Consider the following 17466-nt stretch of genomic DNA (forward strand, 5'->3'; position numbering starts at 1 on the left):
TATGTGGTGCTGAGGAATCGAACCCAGGGCCTCAGGCATGCAAGGCAAGCGCTCTACCACTGAGCCACCTTCCCAGCCCCGAAATTTTCTTAATAGAGACCCAGAAACACAACAAATCAAAGAAAGGTTGGACAAATGGGATTGCATGAAATTGCAGAGCTTCTGCATGGCAAAGGACATAGCTAGCAAGATCAATAGAAAGCCCACGGATTGGGAGAAGATCTTCAGTAGCCTTAAAACAGACAAGGATCTCATATCTAAAACATACCTGGAACTCAAAAAATTAAATCCTCCCAAAACAAATCTTCAAAGAAACAACTGCCCAATAAATAAGTGGGCTAAAGACTTAAAGAGAAACTTCTCTGAAGAGGAAAGAAGGATGGACAATAGACACATGAAGAAATGCTCAACATCCCTACCCATAAAAGAAATGCAAATCAAAACAACATTGAGATACCACCTCACCCCAGTTAGAATGGCTGTAATCAAGAACTCTAATAACAACAGATGCTGGAGGGGATGTGGATAGAAGGGAACCTTACTGCATTGTTGGTGGGAATGTAAACTTGTTCAACCACTTTGGAAAGCAGTATCGAGGTTCCTCAAAAGACTCCACAGAGAGCTCCCCTATGACCCAGCAATCCCACTTTTGGGCATTTACCCAAATGTTCAAAACAAGACCACACTAAAGCTACCAGCACGACTATGTTTATTGCAGCATTATTTACCATAGCTAAGATATGGAACCAACCCAGATGCCCCTCAGTAGACGAATGGATCAAGAAAATGTGGTGTATATGCACAATGGAATTCTATGCCTCCATCAGAAAGAATGACATTGCCCCATTTGTTAGGAAATGGAAAGACTTGGAAAAAATTATAGTAAGTGAAGTAAGCCAGGCCCAAAGAAACATAGGTCCCATGGTTTCCTTTATTTGCAATAACTAGTATATGTCTGAGTCAAGCAGAAAAGGTCAGATAAGGTGATGTTAGAGAAATGAACTCTAAGATATGTATTCAAATGGTTTTTTTTCTTTCAGGTGATTGTATCTAACACATTTATAAGATTATTTCTTTGTTGCTTTGTATGTCCCTCCCCCACGGTATAACCCCTGCTTTCACTGTATTCAATGTTGGTATAATTTGTGGAGGGGAAGGGAAAAAACAAATCGTTTAAATAGGGATACAGGTGGGCCCATTGCAACAATGAGATGTACAAGTCGTTATGTGGAAAAACGAACTTTACAACCTTGGTGGGGGGGAGGAGGATTGGGTGGGGGGATGGGGGGAGGATGGGAAAGGTTGGGAAGGGGAAACAAAGGAGGAGGCTACAATGCTTGATAAGAAATGTACTCATTATCTTGCCCATGTAATTGTAACCCCTCTGTACAGTATTTTCACAATAAAAAAATAAAATTAAAATGTTCTCCATTTTTGGAAGATATTAGTCTTTGAAAATTATTTTCATATTTTATTAACTCTGGATCTTCCTATATTATTATAGGAAGAGGAAGAGGAGGAAGAAGAAGACATTGATCACCTGGTAAAATTGCATCGCCAGAAATTAGCCAGAAGCAGCATGCAAAGTGGCTCCTCCATGGTAAGTTGTGTTAGTTCTGTGCTTATAAGGCACATTGGACATCAGAAAGGAAAGAAAGGCTGCCTCCCTAGAGCAGACTCAAGACCAGCGGAAATCATTCCAGTCATTGTTTTCAGATAAGGGAGGTGCATTTTTATTCATGACCTCAATTTAGACCACAGGTGCTTAGTGTACTTCTAGATTACTTCTTGACGATCTCCCTTGGAGATTTGTACATTAGATAATTAGGTCTAGGGATACTTGTCATCATGCCTTTGTCACACACTTCTTTGAAAAGTTATCCAGATCTTAAAGTGAGTATGATCAGATTTTTGTCATCACAGCACACTCCATAACTCACATTACAGGGAAATGGGGGTCATAAGAAGGGATCTCACTAGGTACACTGATATCCAGATATGATCAAACATCAATAATACCAGTCAGTATCATGAAGTTCAAAGGACATTGAAGAATCAGGGCATATGGCTATCACAAGTATAAAGACTGATGTTCAGGGGCAACAGAGTTGAAAATAAGGGTGATTAGCATTTTACACTCACACCCAGAAAAGGAATGGTGAATTCACTGTCAGAGAGGAAGGTGGCTTTTCACTTCTAGTGGTATTCTCCCCCACCCTCCTGCCCTTATTGTAGCTGATCTCTTTTCTCTATACATCTTGATAAACATTAGGCAGATAATTAAGGCATCATGTTTTAATTAATAGCTGTTTCTCATCCCTGTTTCATCATATATAACACCACAAGTGGATCTAATTATACCTTATTCTACTCTTTGTATGCCTTCTGGGAAAATGAAAATGAACAATAATATGTATAAAAGGAAGGGAAAAGCTAAGTTAAGAGCCTAGGTGAAGCCGGGCGCTGGTGGCTCACGCCTGTAATCCTAGCTACTCAGGAGGCTGAGATCTGAGGATCGCGGTTCAAAGCCAGCCCGGGCAGGAGAGACCATGAGACTCTTATCTCCAATAAACCACCAGAAAACCGGAAGTGGTGCTGTATCTCAAGTGGTAGAGCACTCGCCTTGAGATGAAGAGCTGAGGGACAGCGCTCAGGCCCAGAGTTCAAGCCCCATGACCGACCAAAAAAAAAAAAAGAGCATAGGTGAGCTGTGAGTTGATTTATTAACCTAAACAACTGTTAATGTGCTGCAAGCTCTGTCTCATCCTCTCAGTAAAGGACTTTTGGAAGTATTCACTTCTTGCAAGAGTTTCTGAAAATTATTCTCAGTAACCCTGGTTTTGTCACAACAGAAGAGGTAAGCACTGTGGATGATGGGATGGGCCTTTCTCAGACATTTGTGGGTGTCTTATCTTCAGAGTACCATTGGCAGCATGCTGAGCATCTATAGTGAAGCTGGTGATTTTGGGAATATCTCTGTGACAGGCAAGATTGCCTTTTCCCTGAAGTTTGAACAGCCAACACAAACTCTGGTTATTCATGTGAAGGAGTGTCACCAGCTAGCTTATGCTGATGAAGCTAAGAAACGTTCTAACCCGTGAGTGTTTCTGGGAACTGACTGATGCTCTTAAGATAAAACAGGAGACCTGGGTATCTGTCTGGGTACCCTGAAAGCAAGCTTATTATTTCCTGGGGTACAGGGATGTGTGATGTGAAAAAGAGCCCAGGATTGGGAAAAAGAATAGTATATTCAACAAGACTTACTATGACATTGTATTTCATAAGTACATATTTATATTCTGAGCAGGAAAGTGAAGAAGAAGCTTCAGAAAGGACAAAATTTTGCTGTGTTCTTGTTGCAATCTAGGTATGTGAAGATGTATCTTCACCCTGACAAGTCCCGTCAAGGTAAAAGAAAAACCAGCATCAAACGGGATACCATCAATCCACTATATGATGAGATCTTTAAGGTAAGTGTCTTGTGCTCTAAGCTGTGGGTATGCTTCTGTAGCATGGCTGGTTAATATGGGTTTCATTGAGCCATGTCTGAGTGTAAGGATTCACTCTGGGAATCTGTTCATATCCTGACCTCCTCCCAGAGGACAGAATAAGGTAATTTGGCTTCCTTGGACTATTGTGGAATTGGAGAATCGCAAAGCCACAAATATCTTTTTAAAAATCATTTGGGATAAAGAGTCTCTTTGACAATTATCCATGGACATTCCATTGGCTTTTCACCCTCTCAAGGAAAATTAATCAGTTTTCCAGGTTTGGACTGTGGTAGTTCCTAGTGAAATGGGGTAAGTGAGCTGAAACTTTCAGTGAGGAAACTCAAAGAAGTTAGAAACTAAATAAATTTGATGTCCAGTGGTATGGGCTTTGTGTATATGTTTTGGAAGAATCTTTTTAGAAGAATTACTCCAAAATGATCCTTTTGGATATCTCCTTTCCCTTCACAGTATGAGGTCCCAGAATCTCTCCTGGCCCAGAGGACCTTACAGTTTTCAGTTTGGCATCATGGTCGTTTTGGCAGAAACACTTTCCTTGGTGAGGCAGAGGTCCAGATGGATTCCTGGAAGCTTGAAAAGAAACTGGATCATTGCCTCCCTTTACATGGAAAGGTATTCTGCTTTAACAGCCTCTTTCACAGCTTGGATCAGTGTAGAATTATCTGGCCTGAATAGCATCTTTGAATGTAGTCTTAAGTAGAGTTCTAGCTCACCCTGCTGGCATTTCTGAGCTTAACAGCAACTTCAGAGGCTTTTCTATGTCAAGTGTGCATAAATTCCTTTGGTATAAGCTGTGCAAAGTATGAAATCATGATTTTGTTTCAAAAACTCTCTCATACATGTGTCAAGCTTTGCATTCTAATCTTCCACAGTCTGGGTATATCCTGATCAGTATCCTTTTCCAAGCTCACCTTCTGGCTACAGAAGTAGGAAGCAAAGCAATTCCCAGAGCTCCAATGGCTATATTCTTCTTACTCAGGCCAAGGAAATTTTTACTTTGGAGATGGTACCTCAAGTGATGGTATAGCAATGTGGCCTAATCATGGCTGGAATCTGATTGTAAACCTGGATTTCAATCTTGGTTGTATAACTTGCCAACTAGATGAGTCACCTGACTTACAATGTAGGGAATCAGAGCCTAATGCATGCTAGACAAGTTCTCTACCACTGAACCATACCCCTACCCCTACTTTTGGTCCTATAACTGTCAGAGAAATTCCTAATGGTAGAGTTGTAGAGTCAAGGGAAATGTATAGCTAATAATTTTAGTTGTTGCCTTCTAAATGTGCAAGAACATTGAATTTGTCCTTTTCAATACTAATAAATTCACAAGACAATATGTTGGAAATGATCTGTACAATTTGGGGGGGAATAGGATGAGGGAAATTGGGAGAAAAATGAAGGAGGGGATAACAAATTTGATGAGAAATGCACTTATTTATAAAACTATAACCACCTCTGTATATCACCTTGCAAACATGGTGTTAGAAACTTATTTGTTTTATACTCATGACGATTATCATTATTATTGTTACTATTATCATTTTAAGTGTAAGTACTTGGCATGAAAGCCATTCATTCAGTGTTTTACAGTTCATATAATTACATTAAAATGTAACTGCAAACCATTATGAATTACTGCCAGTAAAAATATCTTAAATAGTTCATAAGGACTACATTAAAACAGAGATATTTGTTCTTTACAAATACTTTGAGCCAGGATGAAAATATGCTACTGAAATGACCATGCAAGTTTCCAGCCTCCAGTTTTTAAGAGTGCACTACAGTTGACAATCTAGAGCTTAATAAATTTTGAAGCTATTTTACAAATAATAAAAAATGATTTCCATATTATTAATATCTATTTTATACAGCTCATGCTGTGAGAGACATAGTATAAAGAAGAGTACGATACAAAGAGAGCCAAGAGGGAAGCAGTTCTTCCCAGAAGCCAAAGATGATGCCATTTTCTGCCCATCCTCAACATTCATTCATTTACACTTATATTCATTCAGTAGATATTTGTAGAGTACCCACTCTGTACCAGGCACTTTACTAAGTGGTGAATGTACAGGGTGAATAAAATAGGCTTGGGCTGGGAACCAGTGGCTCACTCCTATAATCCTAGCTACTCAGGACGCTTAGCTCTGAGGATCAAGATTCAAAGCCAGCCAGCCAGCCGGGGCAGGAAAGTCTGTGAGACTCTTATCTCCAATTAACCAGAAAAAAAGCCTCAAGTGGAGCTTTGGTTTGAGTAGTAGATTGCTACATTTGAACACTAAAGCTCAAGGACAGAGCCCAGGCCCAGAGTTCAAGCCCTAGGACTGGAAAAAAGGGGGACCTTCATTCCTGTTGTCCTGGAACTAAGATCTTAGTGGTAGAGACATATACCAATTAAAAGTAATATAGAGTTGGGCACTGGTGGCTCACACCTGTAATCCTAGCTACTCAGGAGGCTGAGATCTGAGGATCATGGTTCAAAGCCAGCCCAGGCAGGAAAGTCTGCGAGACTCTTGTCTCTAATTAACCACCTGAAAACTGGAAGTGGCACTGTGGCTCAAGTGGTAGAGCACTAGCCTTGAGTTGAAGAGCTGAGGGACAGCACCCAGGCCCAGAGTTCAAGCCCCAGGACCGAGAAAACAACAACAAGACAAAACAAAAAAGAAGAGTTCAAGCCCCACCACTGACAAAAAAAAAAGTAATATAAAGAAAGGGCTAGGGCTGGGAAGGTGGCTCAGTGGTAGAGCGCTTGCCTTGCATGCTCGAGGCCCTGGGTTCGATTCCTCAGCACTACATAAGCAAAACGCCGGAAGTGGCGCTGTGGCTCAAGTGGTAGAGCGCTAGCCTTGAGCTGAAGAGCTGAGGGACAGTGCCCAGGCCCAGAGTTCAGGCCCCACGACCGGACCCAAAAAAAAAAAAAAAAAAAAAAAAAAGGAAGGGCTAAGGAATATATATGTCAGTGGTAGAGTGCTTCATTTGTGTGAGTCCCCAGGTTTGATCCCCACCACTGAAAAAATAATTAGAAATCATGGCATATTCAAATTGATGTAACATACCATCTAGCTCTTAAATCTTTAAAAATCCTCTTTAAAAATCATAGAATATATTTCAGTTTCATAAATCAAACCCCATAAGCCAGGCTTCAGTGGCTCATGTTTACAAATCAGGAAATTGAGATGTGGAACATCATGGTTCAAAGCCATCCTGAGCAGAAAATTCTATTGAATTCGATCTCTTTGCTTTTGTCTTGACATGGGGACTCAAACTCAGTGCCTGACACTGTCGTTTACTGGCTGGTGCTCTAACAACTGATGCATGCCTGTAACTCCTAGACTTCATCTAGGCAGCAAGGAGCTGGACTAGAGGTGTGGCTCAAGTGGTAGAGTACCAGCTGTAAGAAAGCCAATGAGAGCTTGAAATCCTAAGTTCAAGCCCTGATACTGACAAAAGCAAAGACACTGTAGGTGTTTATAGATATAGAGTAAGCAGGGAAAGTTGTGTTTCCTATTCCCATTCTGCTCCCCTCTCTAAAGAAAATAAACATTAGATTTGTTTATGTGCTTCTGGGATTTTCTGTACAATATAATATACTGATTTATAATAGTTCTTGGCATAGCGTAAGTACTAGAGAAGTGATAATGATAATAGTCACTATTTGCATAATATATTTGCACATGGATTTGCATATAAATATTTTACTAAAAGTGAATTTTTCTACATTTTGATTTGTTGACTTAATGTGGATATCTTTCCATTTTAAAAGGTACAGTTTTACTATATTCTCTTTTTTAGGCTAAATATGAAACCACAAATTAAATTTTTATTCAGCAGTTGTAAAATAAACGTGTAGGCTTATAATTAAGTATATCTTAAATTCCACCAACCTAAAATTAAAAATGATTTCTAGAAACAATTGGCACAATTGTTTAGCTAAGATAGGTAGTTGTAGACAAAACCATCCAAACAGTTCCTGCGTTAATCTGTCACATTGTATCTGGATGGCTACCTTTAAGGTGGTATCAAAGAGAAAGCTGAATGGTCTCTTTCCAGCCTTGGCCCTCTCCTTTTCTTTACTCATACTTGGGCTATCAGAGATAGTTATCTTCAAATCCCACATTCTAATGATTGCATGTCATATGCCATAGGAGGAATTAAATCACTTGTTGAACCCTTCTTAAATTGATTGGTATTTCTATTATTTTCACATTTGGAAATAATGCTGAAAGTATAGTGTCAATCTTTTGTGAATTTCTATGGCAACCTTACAGGCAGACATTTGAGAATATTTTCAGTTTAGTAACTGTATCTCCAAAGTTGTTTAATAGTAGGAATTGTGGAAGAATCTACTGGTTCTTCTGTATCTCCTCCTGAAGAAACTATGCCACCCATAGTAGAAGGACCTTTTTGTTCCGTGAAACCATAAAGCTGTCTTGAAAAGTCCCAACAGTGCCTGAAGACCTGGCTTGACTTGTGCTTCCTTGTGTTTCAGAACAGTGCCGAGTCTCTGATTAGCTTGCCATCACACAAAGGCGAGTTGGTGGTCTCCCTAAAATATATCCCAGCCTCCAAACTCCCCACTGGAGGTGACCGGAAAAAAAGTGAGTTTTCTTTAGCTCTCAGTCATTTATGTAGGATCTGCTAATTCTGTTGGAGAGACTAGGATGGGCTATCCCCATGGAAAGAGGTGTTTTGTTTTTTTTTTAAATAAGTAAGCCTTCTATGCATTTCTGAAGCAGACTGGGAAGCCTTGGAGTTGGTAGTCCTTTGTAAATTATTTTAGACTATTAAACTGACTTGATCTTGATTCAGCTGTAGCAAGCTTCTAAAAGGGGAAAAAAGAACAGAAACTTTAGGGTTGAGGTGGGTAGTTGGAAAGGGTGAGAAACTAGGAGGAATGAGAAGTTAAAGCTGATGAGGGCTGAGGAGGAGTAATTTGATATGCCAAGCACTTTGTTAATGACTATAGATATATGGAGGAATAAAACAATATACTTGCCCTCTGTTGAGATTAGTTCAGCAAGAAAGATAGCCATATGCTCAAGGGGCCTAAATATAAAGGTAACTAGTTCTTTCTTGATTATATTGGGGGGAGATTTGAAGAGAAAGTAGTGCTGAAATTGGTTCTTGAGATTTTACCAGGCAGAAAAGAAAGGAGAATGAGGACTGGATCTGGGATTGGAGATGAGTGTGAAGCCCAACTGAAAAAAAAAGGCTTTGAATATAAAAGGTTTAATTTGATTTAATGGTCAATGGGAAACCAAAGTTCTTAATATATGACAAAATGAGAATAGTTTTACCAAAGATAATGAAATATCATCTAATGTCTGCATTTCACTATTTATTTGAGTACAGGGCAATTTTTTGGAAATTGTATGCTCTCTAGAAACTCTGTGGATTTATACAAGCACTGTTTTATGAGTTATATAAAATATAAAAATTTAAAAATTCCTTCAGTGAAGGGAATCCATAGGTCCCAAAGAGGGTGTGCAAAATGGTTAAAGAAAAGGCAAAGACAGAATCATCGGAACATAAAGACATTAAAAGATAAAGAGAGGAAGAACTTTGTTAGTGAGGCCGAGAGTAATCAGGAGAGAGAAATACCAGGAAAGAACTTCAAGAAGAGGGCTGGTGTTTTCAACTGTATGGACATACTAAAAGAAGTCAAGGGAGATAAGGACTGAGAAGACATAGCGCACTGGCATTTGGTTGGATTGTATTTTCAGTTGGTCAGTAGAGGCAGAATCCAGATTTCAGTAGGAACTAGTTTGAGTGAATCATGGGGCAAAACATGGAGAGCTCTTAAGTGTGAGCTTTTTCTATGGTAATTAATGTTAAAAGGAAAGAAAGACATAGATAATACATCAAAGAATACATAAGATTGAAGGAAGGTTTTCTTTTAAACTGATTTTATTTTTTTATTTTATTTTTGTACACAAATGTTTATTTTTCAGTTAAACATTCCCTTTAAACACAAGGAATGAATTCTAAATCTTCATAAAGATGAATTAAAAATGAAATCCCTCCAGTATAGCTTGTGCAATCACTGAGTTCTTGGTCACTACTGTTTACTGTTTAACATCAAAAACAAAGACAGGTTATTTAAAAATCATGCTACTGGATTTCTAGTTCTTCCTCTATGACCAGCTCTATACTGATCTGCAATGTTAAACTGATTTTAAAAATAAAGGTGACTAGATAAGATATGGAATCAACCCAGATATCCCTCAGTAGATAAATGGATAAAGAAAACGTGGTATATACACACAATGGGATTCTGTGCTTCCATCAGAAAGAATGACATCACCCCATTCATAAGGAAATGAAAAGACGGGAAAAATAATATTAAGTGAAGTAAGCCAGACCCAAAGAAATGTAGGTTCCATGGTTTCCCTCATTTGAAATATATGTCTAGGATAGTCCTAGCAGAGGATCACAATAGCCCAATATCTATACATATATAACTATATAAAATGATGCCAATTGAAATGAACTCAATGACACTGGAAACAAGAGGGTTTTTTGTTATGTTTTTGTTTCTCTTTTTTTATAGAGTACTGTTTGCAGGTTTTATTTGTCTTTCTTTTTTTCTCCTCTGATTTATTCCCTGTGGAAACTGTTTCTGATTTTGGTACCCTATGTCTTATATATAAATTTGTCTGATTTGGGGAAGGGAAGTGGAGTCACAGAAATGATGGGACAAAGAGTGACCTAATGCAACAGTGATACTCACTAGACACTATATTGGAAATGAACTCTATAACTTGGAGGTGAGGGGAATTGGGGTGGGAGAAAATGAGGGACAGGATAACACTTAAAAAGAAATGTAGTCACTACCTGACTTAGGTAATTGTAACCCCTCTGTACATCACCTTTACAATAAAATAAAATAAAGGTGAAATTAGTCTATTTTTTAAAAAGGGGAAGATGTCAGTGGAGAAAGAGATAATAAAAATGGCATGTGGGATTCAAATTGATTCCGCCTGTTGAGTCCTGTGACATGGGGATAGAATCAGGAACTCATGTACAGTTCCCATTTTTAAATCAAATAGCAGGCGGCTTCATTTCCCTAAATTTGGTTCCTGATCTGTAAAATGATGACAATGATAGTGCTAATTTCATAGGATTGTTTACTGAATGCTTAAGGCAATGTCTGGTACCTACCCAGTTTTCAATAAGCATTTAATGCAATCCAGGTTATTAATTGAGCACCTACTCTGTACTGCTGGACCCTGTGATAGGAACTGAGGATACAAATCAGGCATGACTTCATTGTCATGGAGCTTGTTGCTTGCACTGTATAGATGTAGCTCAAGAGAAATCTGAAGTTGTGGAGCTCACTTGTTATGGCTGACATCCCTTACAGGTAAAGGTGGAGAAGGAGGAGAACTGCAGGTGTGGATCAAAGAAGCCAAGAATCTGACAGCTGCCAAATCAGGAGGGACTTCAGACAGCTTTGTCAAGGGGTAAGTCCCTAGCCCAGCACCAAACCAAGTTTCAGGACAACAGAGTTAGCAGAGGATCCCAATTTAACCTTACTCTATGGATTCTATCTTGTGTGTCCTGCGCACCCTCAGAAAACCTCTTTTTGTTCTTGAAATTAGGTAATGGGAAAACTTCCAGCACTACCTTTGCACTGGTCTGAGCTGGGCTGTGGTATTAATTTCAACAAAGGAGGATGATAGACAGGTTCTGACTTTTATTCAAGTTCTTCCTTAATCCTAGATCTCAGTTGGTGTCTTTGGATTGTATTTAGTAACTCGGGGCTTTGTTCTTTATAATTATGAAGCAAAGCTCCCTTTCCCCACATTGTAGATGTCTCACTGACTTAAGCTCCCTAGCAAATCATGTTTGGCTAAGCCAAGAAATATTCCTATTAGTCTTATTTGTTGTTTGTATGAGAAATCTGTCCCAATATTTAGAACTCATTTTTAGTGGCGGCTAGACAATAGCCTCAATAATAATAGATTCATTTTCTATCTAGGTTAAAGGAAGTGAATCCAATACATGATATAGTGGGGAGTCTGCTTCAGCAGATTCATATGGGGGTGTGCACTACATCTGCACATTGACTCACCTTCCTGGGCTAGGCCTGTGATAGAGAAAAGAGGAATTTAGACAGATATTGTCAGCATAGAATAAGTTGATTGCTTCCTGCCCTTTGCCAGATACCTTCTTCCCATGAGGAACAAGGCCAGTAAGCGTAAAACCCCTGTGATGAAGAAGACCCTGAATCCTCACTACAACCACACATTTGTCTACAATGCAGTGAGGCTGGAAGACCTACAGCACATGTGCCTGGAACTAACTGTGTGGGACCGGGAGCCCTTGGCCAGCAATGACTTCCTTGGAGGGGTCAGGCTGGGTGTTGGCACTGGTGAGTCTCTTCTCATCCTCTTTTGTCTTAAATCCTCCTGTCTTGTTTCACTCTCAATACCTCCTTCCCATGACATACAATGTTCCTCTACAACAGACATTGTCTTCTTTCTTTTAACAAGTATTTGTTGAGTGTCCGAGATGTGCTAGGCCCAGGGAAAGGCTGAATGTATACACTGTTATGTGAAGCTGATAGCTATGAACTCTATCATCATTCCACAGGAAAACTACAAAAATACCAGTATATCTGTATCAATGTATTTTTTCCATCTTTTATCTTGTTATAAGAATGGTCCTGGCTAGTAAGGGCCAACCTCTCTCAAGGTATTTCAGATCTCACCCTCACTTTCTCAGTGGCCCTACTTCTATGATCTCCATTTCTTCCTTAAGATCTACCCACTGAAGATGTGTACAAGTATCCTTGGTGTTTCCAATCTTCTTCAACAAAATCTTCTCATGACCACAAGTCCCCTGCTCTCATTTCTTTAAAAGAATGCTGTCTACTTATTTTTTTACTTCTCCTTTAGTACCAAGTCCACTCTACTGACCAAATGCTCATGCCAAAGTGTTGTTCTTATCTCACAAGAGTTCTCAGCAATATTTGATGTAGCAGAATACTCCATTTTCTTCAGATACTTATCTTCTACTGACAGTACTCTCTGATTCCCGTTGAACCCACTATCCACTGATTTCTACTATTGTCTGTGGGTTCCTTGTCCTGTATTCAAATGCTAAATGTTGGTGCTTCTCTGGGCTGAGTCTTCGATTCTCTTCTTTCTCTCTCCTGTACAATCTCCAGTCTCTAGATTTCCATGGCCTTAAATACTACATGTTTACCAATAACTAACACCAAAACATCTAGAGTGATGTTTTAACACTTGTAAGCTAGTTCTCTGCTTAAAAACCTACAATGACTGCTTGTCCTATTTAGAAAACAATCTAAAGTTCTTACCAAACCTACAGACCCTTATATAATTTGGACTGTTCCTTTTCAATCCCTCTGACTCATTTTCCTGCTTATTCATGTTGCTCCAACCATAACTTCTCTTCTCTTCTCTAAGTAGACTATATCCATCCCACTCCAGGACCTCCAGGACCTGGAAAAGCTGGATCTTTCCCATCCTTTAGGTTGTCACTCAAAGTCTCCATCTCAGAGTCCGTCACACCATTCCATCTACAGTGGGTCACAATCCAGGTCCTCCAAATCACCTTCTTTAATTTTTTTTATCTTACTATGTGAAATTCTATGGAACTTTGCTTATTGTATTTCTGTCTTTCCTATTTAAATGTAACCTCTTGAGGGCTTTATTCACCACTTGTATCTCCAGAGCCTAGAAGAGTACTTGGTACATAGTAGACACTCAGTAAATTTTTGTTCAATGGATGACTGAATGTATTGGAGACAAGAAGTCTAAATTCAAGAGCCAAAGGTGTTTCACTATTGTTATTTTTTGGTACTGGGGTTTCAACACAGGGCCTCAAATTTGCTCTGCTAGTGTTCTAACACTTCAGCTACACCTTCAGAGCTGCTTTTCACTTTAGAGATGGAGTCTAGCAAACATCTCTATCGTGGCTGGCCTCAAAACAAGATCCTCCAGATCTCAACCTCCCAAGTAGCTAGGATTACATGCATAAGCCATAGGTGCCCAGTTTTTTATATTCCAAATCAGGTTGCCAATAGTGGAAGGATAGTAATCCTCCCTCTGGCATGAGAATTCAGACACCAGTGCTCTGAACAAGATGAATGTAGTGACTGTGTGTTACTTGACTGTGTGTTACATCGCCTGAAGTCTCCTGATAGTCTCAGAGCACAAGATATCTGTAGGAATAACAAAGATCACTTCCTTAGCCTATCTTGATGTTTACAGTCTTTTATGGGGCAGTTGCCCTTGCGATTATAACCCATCTTCCAGGATGGGCTGAAGAGTGGGGTCCACATTCAGCCTCCTCTCTTGTTTCTCCTCAGGGATCAGTAATGGGGAAGTGGTGGACTGGATGGACTCAACTGGGGAAGAAGTGAGCCTGTGGCAGAAGATGCGACAGTACCCAGGGTCTTGGGCAGAAGGGACTCTCCAACTCCGTTCCTCCATGGCCAAGCAGAAGCTTGGTTCATGAGTCCCTCACATCCTCTGCAGGTCCAGCCCTAGCCAGGGCAAGTCAGAGAAAGTGAGGAAACCAAGAGCAAAGATTTTTAATTTAATATGTGGTGTGTGTGTGTGTGTGTGTGTGTGTGTGTGTGTGTGTGTGTGTTCAAACATGTATTCTTGCAAATCTCACTTTGCTAGGTAGAGTGGTAGAGACTTGTTCTTCCTTTGAAAGCAGGTTCAAGAATAAAGGCTTCTTCAAAATATTTTTATTTGTATATAATCTACTACATTTTCAGAATTCCTTCCTTCCTGTGTCTTTATAAGCGTCAATCAACTTAAAAAAATTTTGTTTTAAACAACTTTTCTCTTTTCCTTGCTATCCTGTTCTTACTTGTTGAGGAAGTTCCTGCAACTTTTGGCTTTAGTTCCATCTTGTGGTTCAAGGTATGCCTGATCTGGGGCCAAGGCTCTGAGAAGTAGGGTTGGGTTACCACAGGTGTGGGGGAGGGGAGGCAGTTATGAGAGGGACATTAAGTAGGTCCTGTCCTTTGGCTCCAATTTACACTTTTAACTCATCTTCTACCTTGATAAATTTTTGGCTTTTGTTTTATTAAGCAGTTTCCACTTTGCTTAAATATAATAATTTTCCTTGAAATGCTAAGCAAACCCCCAGCTTCTGCCAGTATTAGATATCTACTAGACCTTTGGAAAACTCTTATAATGGAGTCATTTTAGAAAATCTCTCTAGTTAGATGATGGCTTTCTGAATCATGAATGTGCCCAGTGAGATCTTCTACTGATCCCAGAAGACTCAAGTGATGGAAGTTAAAGGACCTCACAGCCCATCCTCAATTCTGCACATTTTAAATTCATATAGCAGTTGCTGGAAAGAGAATTCCTTATTTCAGTAATGAAAGATGAGATACCGTCACTCTCATGTAACACATGCTTCTCTGTCAGGCTGTGTAGCCTCACACAATATGGTTACATACCTACCTTGGTGTTGGCCAGAAGGGCCCCAGGGACTCCCTACCCTAGAAACTATTTTTGCCTTAGGAGAATGGGAGCAGATAGTCTCCCAGTCTGATATCCTGTCTCATAATGGCTTCAATTCCTATTTTCTATGTTTACCTACAGGCTACCTGGGAATGAATGGTGTGTTCAAGCTTTTCAGAAAGATTTCTGATGAGCCAACTTTCATTTCCATGCTACTCTCCCTTCCAAACTAATCATTTTATCCTTACAAGGGTATCTATACAGAGTGGTATGTGGAAAGGAGTCTATCTCAGAGAAGAAATTCTTTTCAATACAGCCAGCTGCTAGCTGACTTTTCTACAAGCCTACTGGACTGGGGCATCTAGTGTGGTTTCTACTGGATGTGTGAACTGAATGGAGGAATGTTCTTAAAAGATTTATTTGCTGTAGATTGGTACTGTAATGGGAAGTATTACTTGAAATCCTGGGTTGTAAGTTGCTCTTTTTTTTTCTGCCCCCTTACGTATAAGTGTGCTTCAATAAAGCTTTTCTATTTGTGAAATATTTGCACTTGTAAGTTACTTTTTTCTCTGACCTGGCTTACTATTGCTGCTTGTCTTAAAGGAGAAGAAACAGAATGATAAATGTCCTTCCCTAACCATCCTGTGCTTACTTGAACACAATTTGTCTTTTCTTTCCCACATTGCTGCTGACACTTGGGCTGAGCTCTGATACCCTGCCCTTCATGTCTGGCATCTCAAAGTGGCAGCACATTTTTCTCTCTTAAGCACTAAGGGAACTTGGTCTTTAGCTTTGATAATCTCCCTCCCCTTATGGGAGGGGACAGAGATGTTCTCACTGAAGGCAAGGAAGGCTTTTCCTGTTATAAGTCCTTCTTTCTGGATTCTTCAGTTTGCTGAGAGATGGAGAATTTTCTCTCTACTATTATTACTTAAGTTTGTGAGCTGAATAACACAGACTTGAATTAATTTATCTCTGAAATAAGACTCTGGAGTTTTATATAGAACACAAGTGACTTTTTTTTTTAATTTAATTTTATTGTAAAGCTACTATACAGAGGGTTACAGTTACATGAGTGAGGTAATGAGTACACTTCCTCTTGAACATTGTTACCCCCTCCATTGTTTTCCCCCTACCATCCCCTCCCTCCCTGCCTTCCCCGAGGTTCTTTTTTTTTTTGATTGTGATTAAATGATTACATAATTTCAAAGTCACAAGTTCATTCTAACTTCCCTGGAGCAAATTGTCTACCACAGTCTGTAATATATAACAGTGTTCACATGTTATATACCATGTTTGTGATCAGCAGCATGGGGATATTTAGTAGTGGTTCAACCAGATGAGCGGGAGTTCTTTGTTTCTTAAGTCCTGTTAGTTTTGTCGTATCACCTAACCTTTTGGATTTAGCATCCACTTATCAGGGAGACCATGTACCGTTTGTCTCTTCGTTCTTGGCTTACCTCGCTCAACATGATTCCTTCTAGCTCCATCCATTTCCCTGCAAATGCCATTATTTTGTCATTTCTAATGGCTGCATAATATTCCATTGTGTATAGATACCACAATTTTTGGATCCATTCATCTGTGGTGGGGCATCTAGGTTGTTTCCATATCCTAGCTATTGCGAACAGTGCTGCAATAAACATGGAGGTACACGTGTCCTTGTATATTGGTTCCTGTTGTTCAGGGTAGATGCCTAGAAGTGGTATGACTGGATCGTAAGGGAGGTCAATCTTTAGCTTTCTAAGGACCCTCCAGACTGCTTTCCAAAGTGGTTGTATAAGTGTACATTCCCACCAGCAGTGTAATAGGGTTCCTCTTTCTCCACATCCCCTCCAGCATTTGTCGTTGGCTGATTTGTGGATGTGGGACATTCTGACTGGGGTAAGGTGGTATCTCAGGGTTGTCTTTATTTGCATTTCCTTCACCACCAGGGATGATGAACATTTCCTCATGTGTTTCTTTGCCATTTTTATTTCTTCATTTGAGAAGTCCCTCTTTAGTTCCCTTGCCCATTTAGTAATTGGTTTGTTAGGTTTGGGAGGGATTCGTTTCTTGAGTTCCCTGTATATACAGGATGTTAACCCCTTGTCTGATATATTGCTGGTAAATATTTTTTCCCAATTAGTTGGTTGTCTTTCTAGCTTAGTTGCGATAGATTTAGCTGTGCAGAAGCTTTTTAAGGTAGTCCCATTTGTCGAGTCTCTCTCCAACTTGTTGTGACCCTGGGACTCTGTTCAGGAAGTTCCTTCCTGTGCCTATTAGTTCAAGTGTCTCTCCTACTCTGTCCTGCAGTAGTTTCAGAGATTCAGGTTTAATGTTAAGGTCTTTAATCCATTTCGAGTTGATGTTGGTGCATGGTGATAGGCTGGGGTCCACTTTTAGTTTTCTGCATGTGGCTGCCCAGTTTTCCCAGCACCAGCGGTTGAAGAGGCTGTGTTTCTTCCATTGTATGTCTTTGGCTCCTTTGTCGAATATCAGCTGGCTGTAGGCCTGTGGAT

General features: G+C 39.8%; 1 protein-coding gene across 1 annotated transcript in view; it reads left to right on the top strand.

The window, feature by feature from the left end:
- Positions 1-15501, top strand: part of Sytl4 (synaptotagmin like 4) — a 66200-nt gene extending 50699 nt beyond the window's left edge. The window contains exons 10-17 of the mRNA XM_042683047.1: positions 1505-1600; positions 2919-3097; positions 3368-3470; positions 3960-4121; positions 7999-8107; positions 10873-10972; positions 11675-11883; positions 13849-15501. Of these exons, the coding sequence (XP_042538981.1) occupies positions 1505-1600; positions 2919-3097; positions 3368-3470; positions 3960-4121; positions 7999-8107; positions 10873-10972; positions 11675-11883; positions 13849-13997 (1107 nt within the window). The 3' untranslated portion in view covers positions 13998-15501. The remainder of the gene's footprint in view (positions 1-1504; positions 1601-2918; positions 3098-3367; positions 3471-3959; positions 4122-7998; positions 8108-10872; positions 10973-11674; positions 11884-13848) is intronic.
- The last annotated feature ends 1965 nt before the right edge of the window (positions 15502-17466 follow it).

Source organism: Dipodomys spectabilis, unplaced genomic scaffold (assembly GCF_019054845.1).
Source record: "Dipodomys spectabilis isolate Male_0828 unplaced genomic scaffold, ASM1905484v1 ptg000077l, whole genome shotgun sequence".
Taxonomy (NCBI): Eukaryota; Metazoa; Chordata; class Mammalia; order Rodentia; family Heteromyidae; genus Dipodomys; species Dipodomys spectabilis.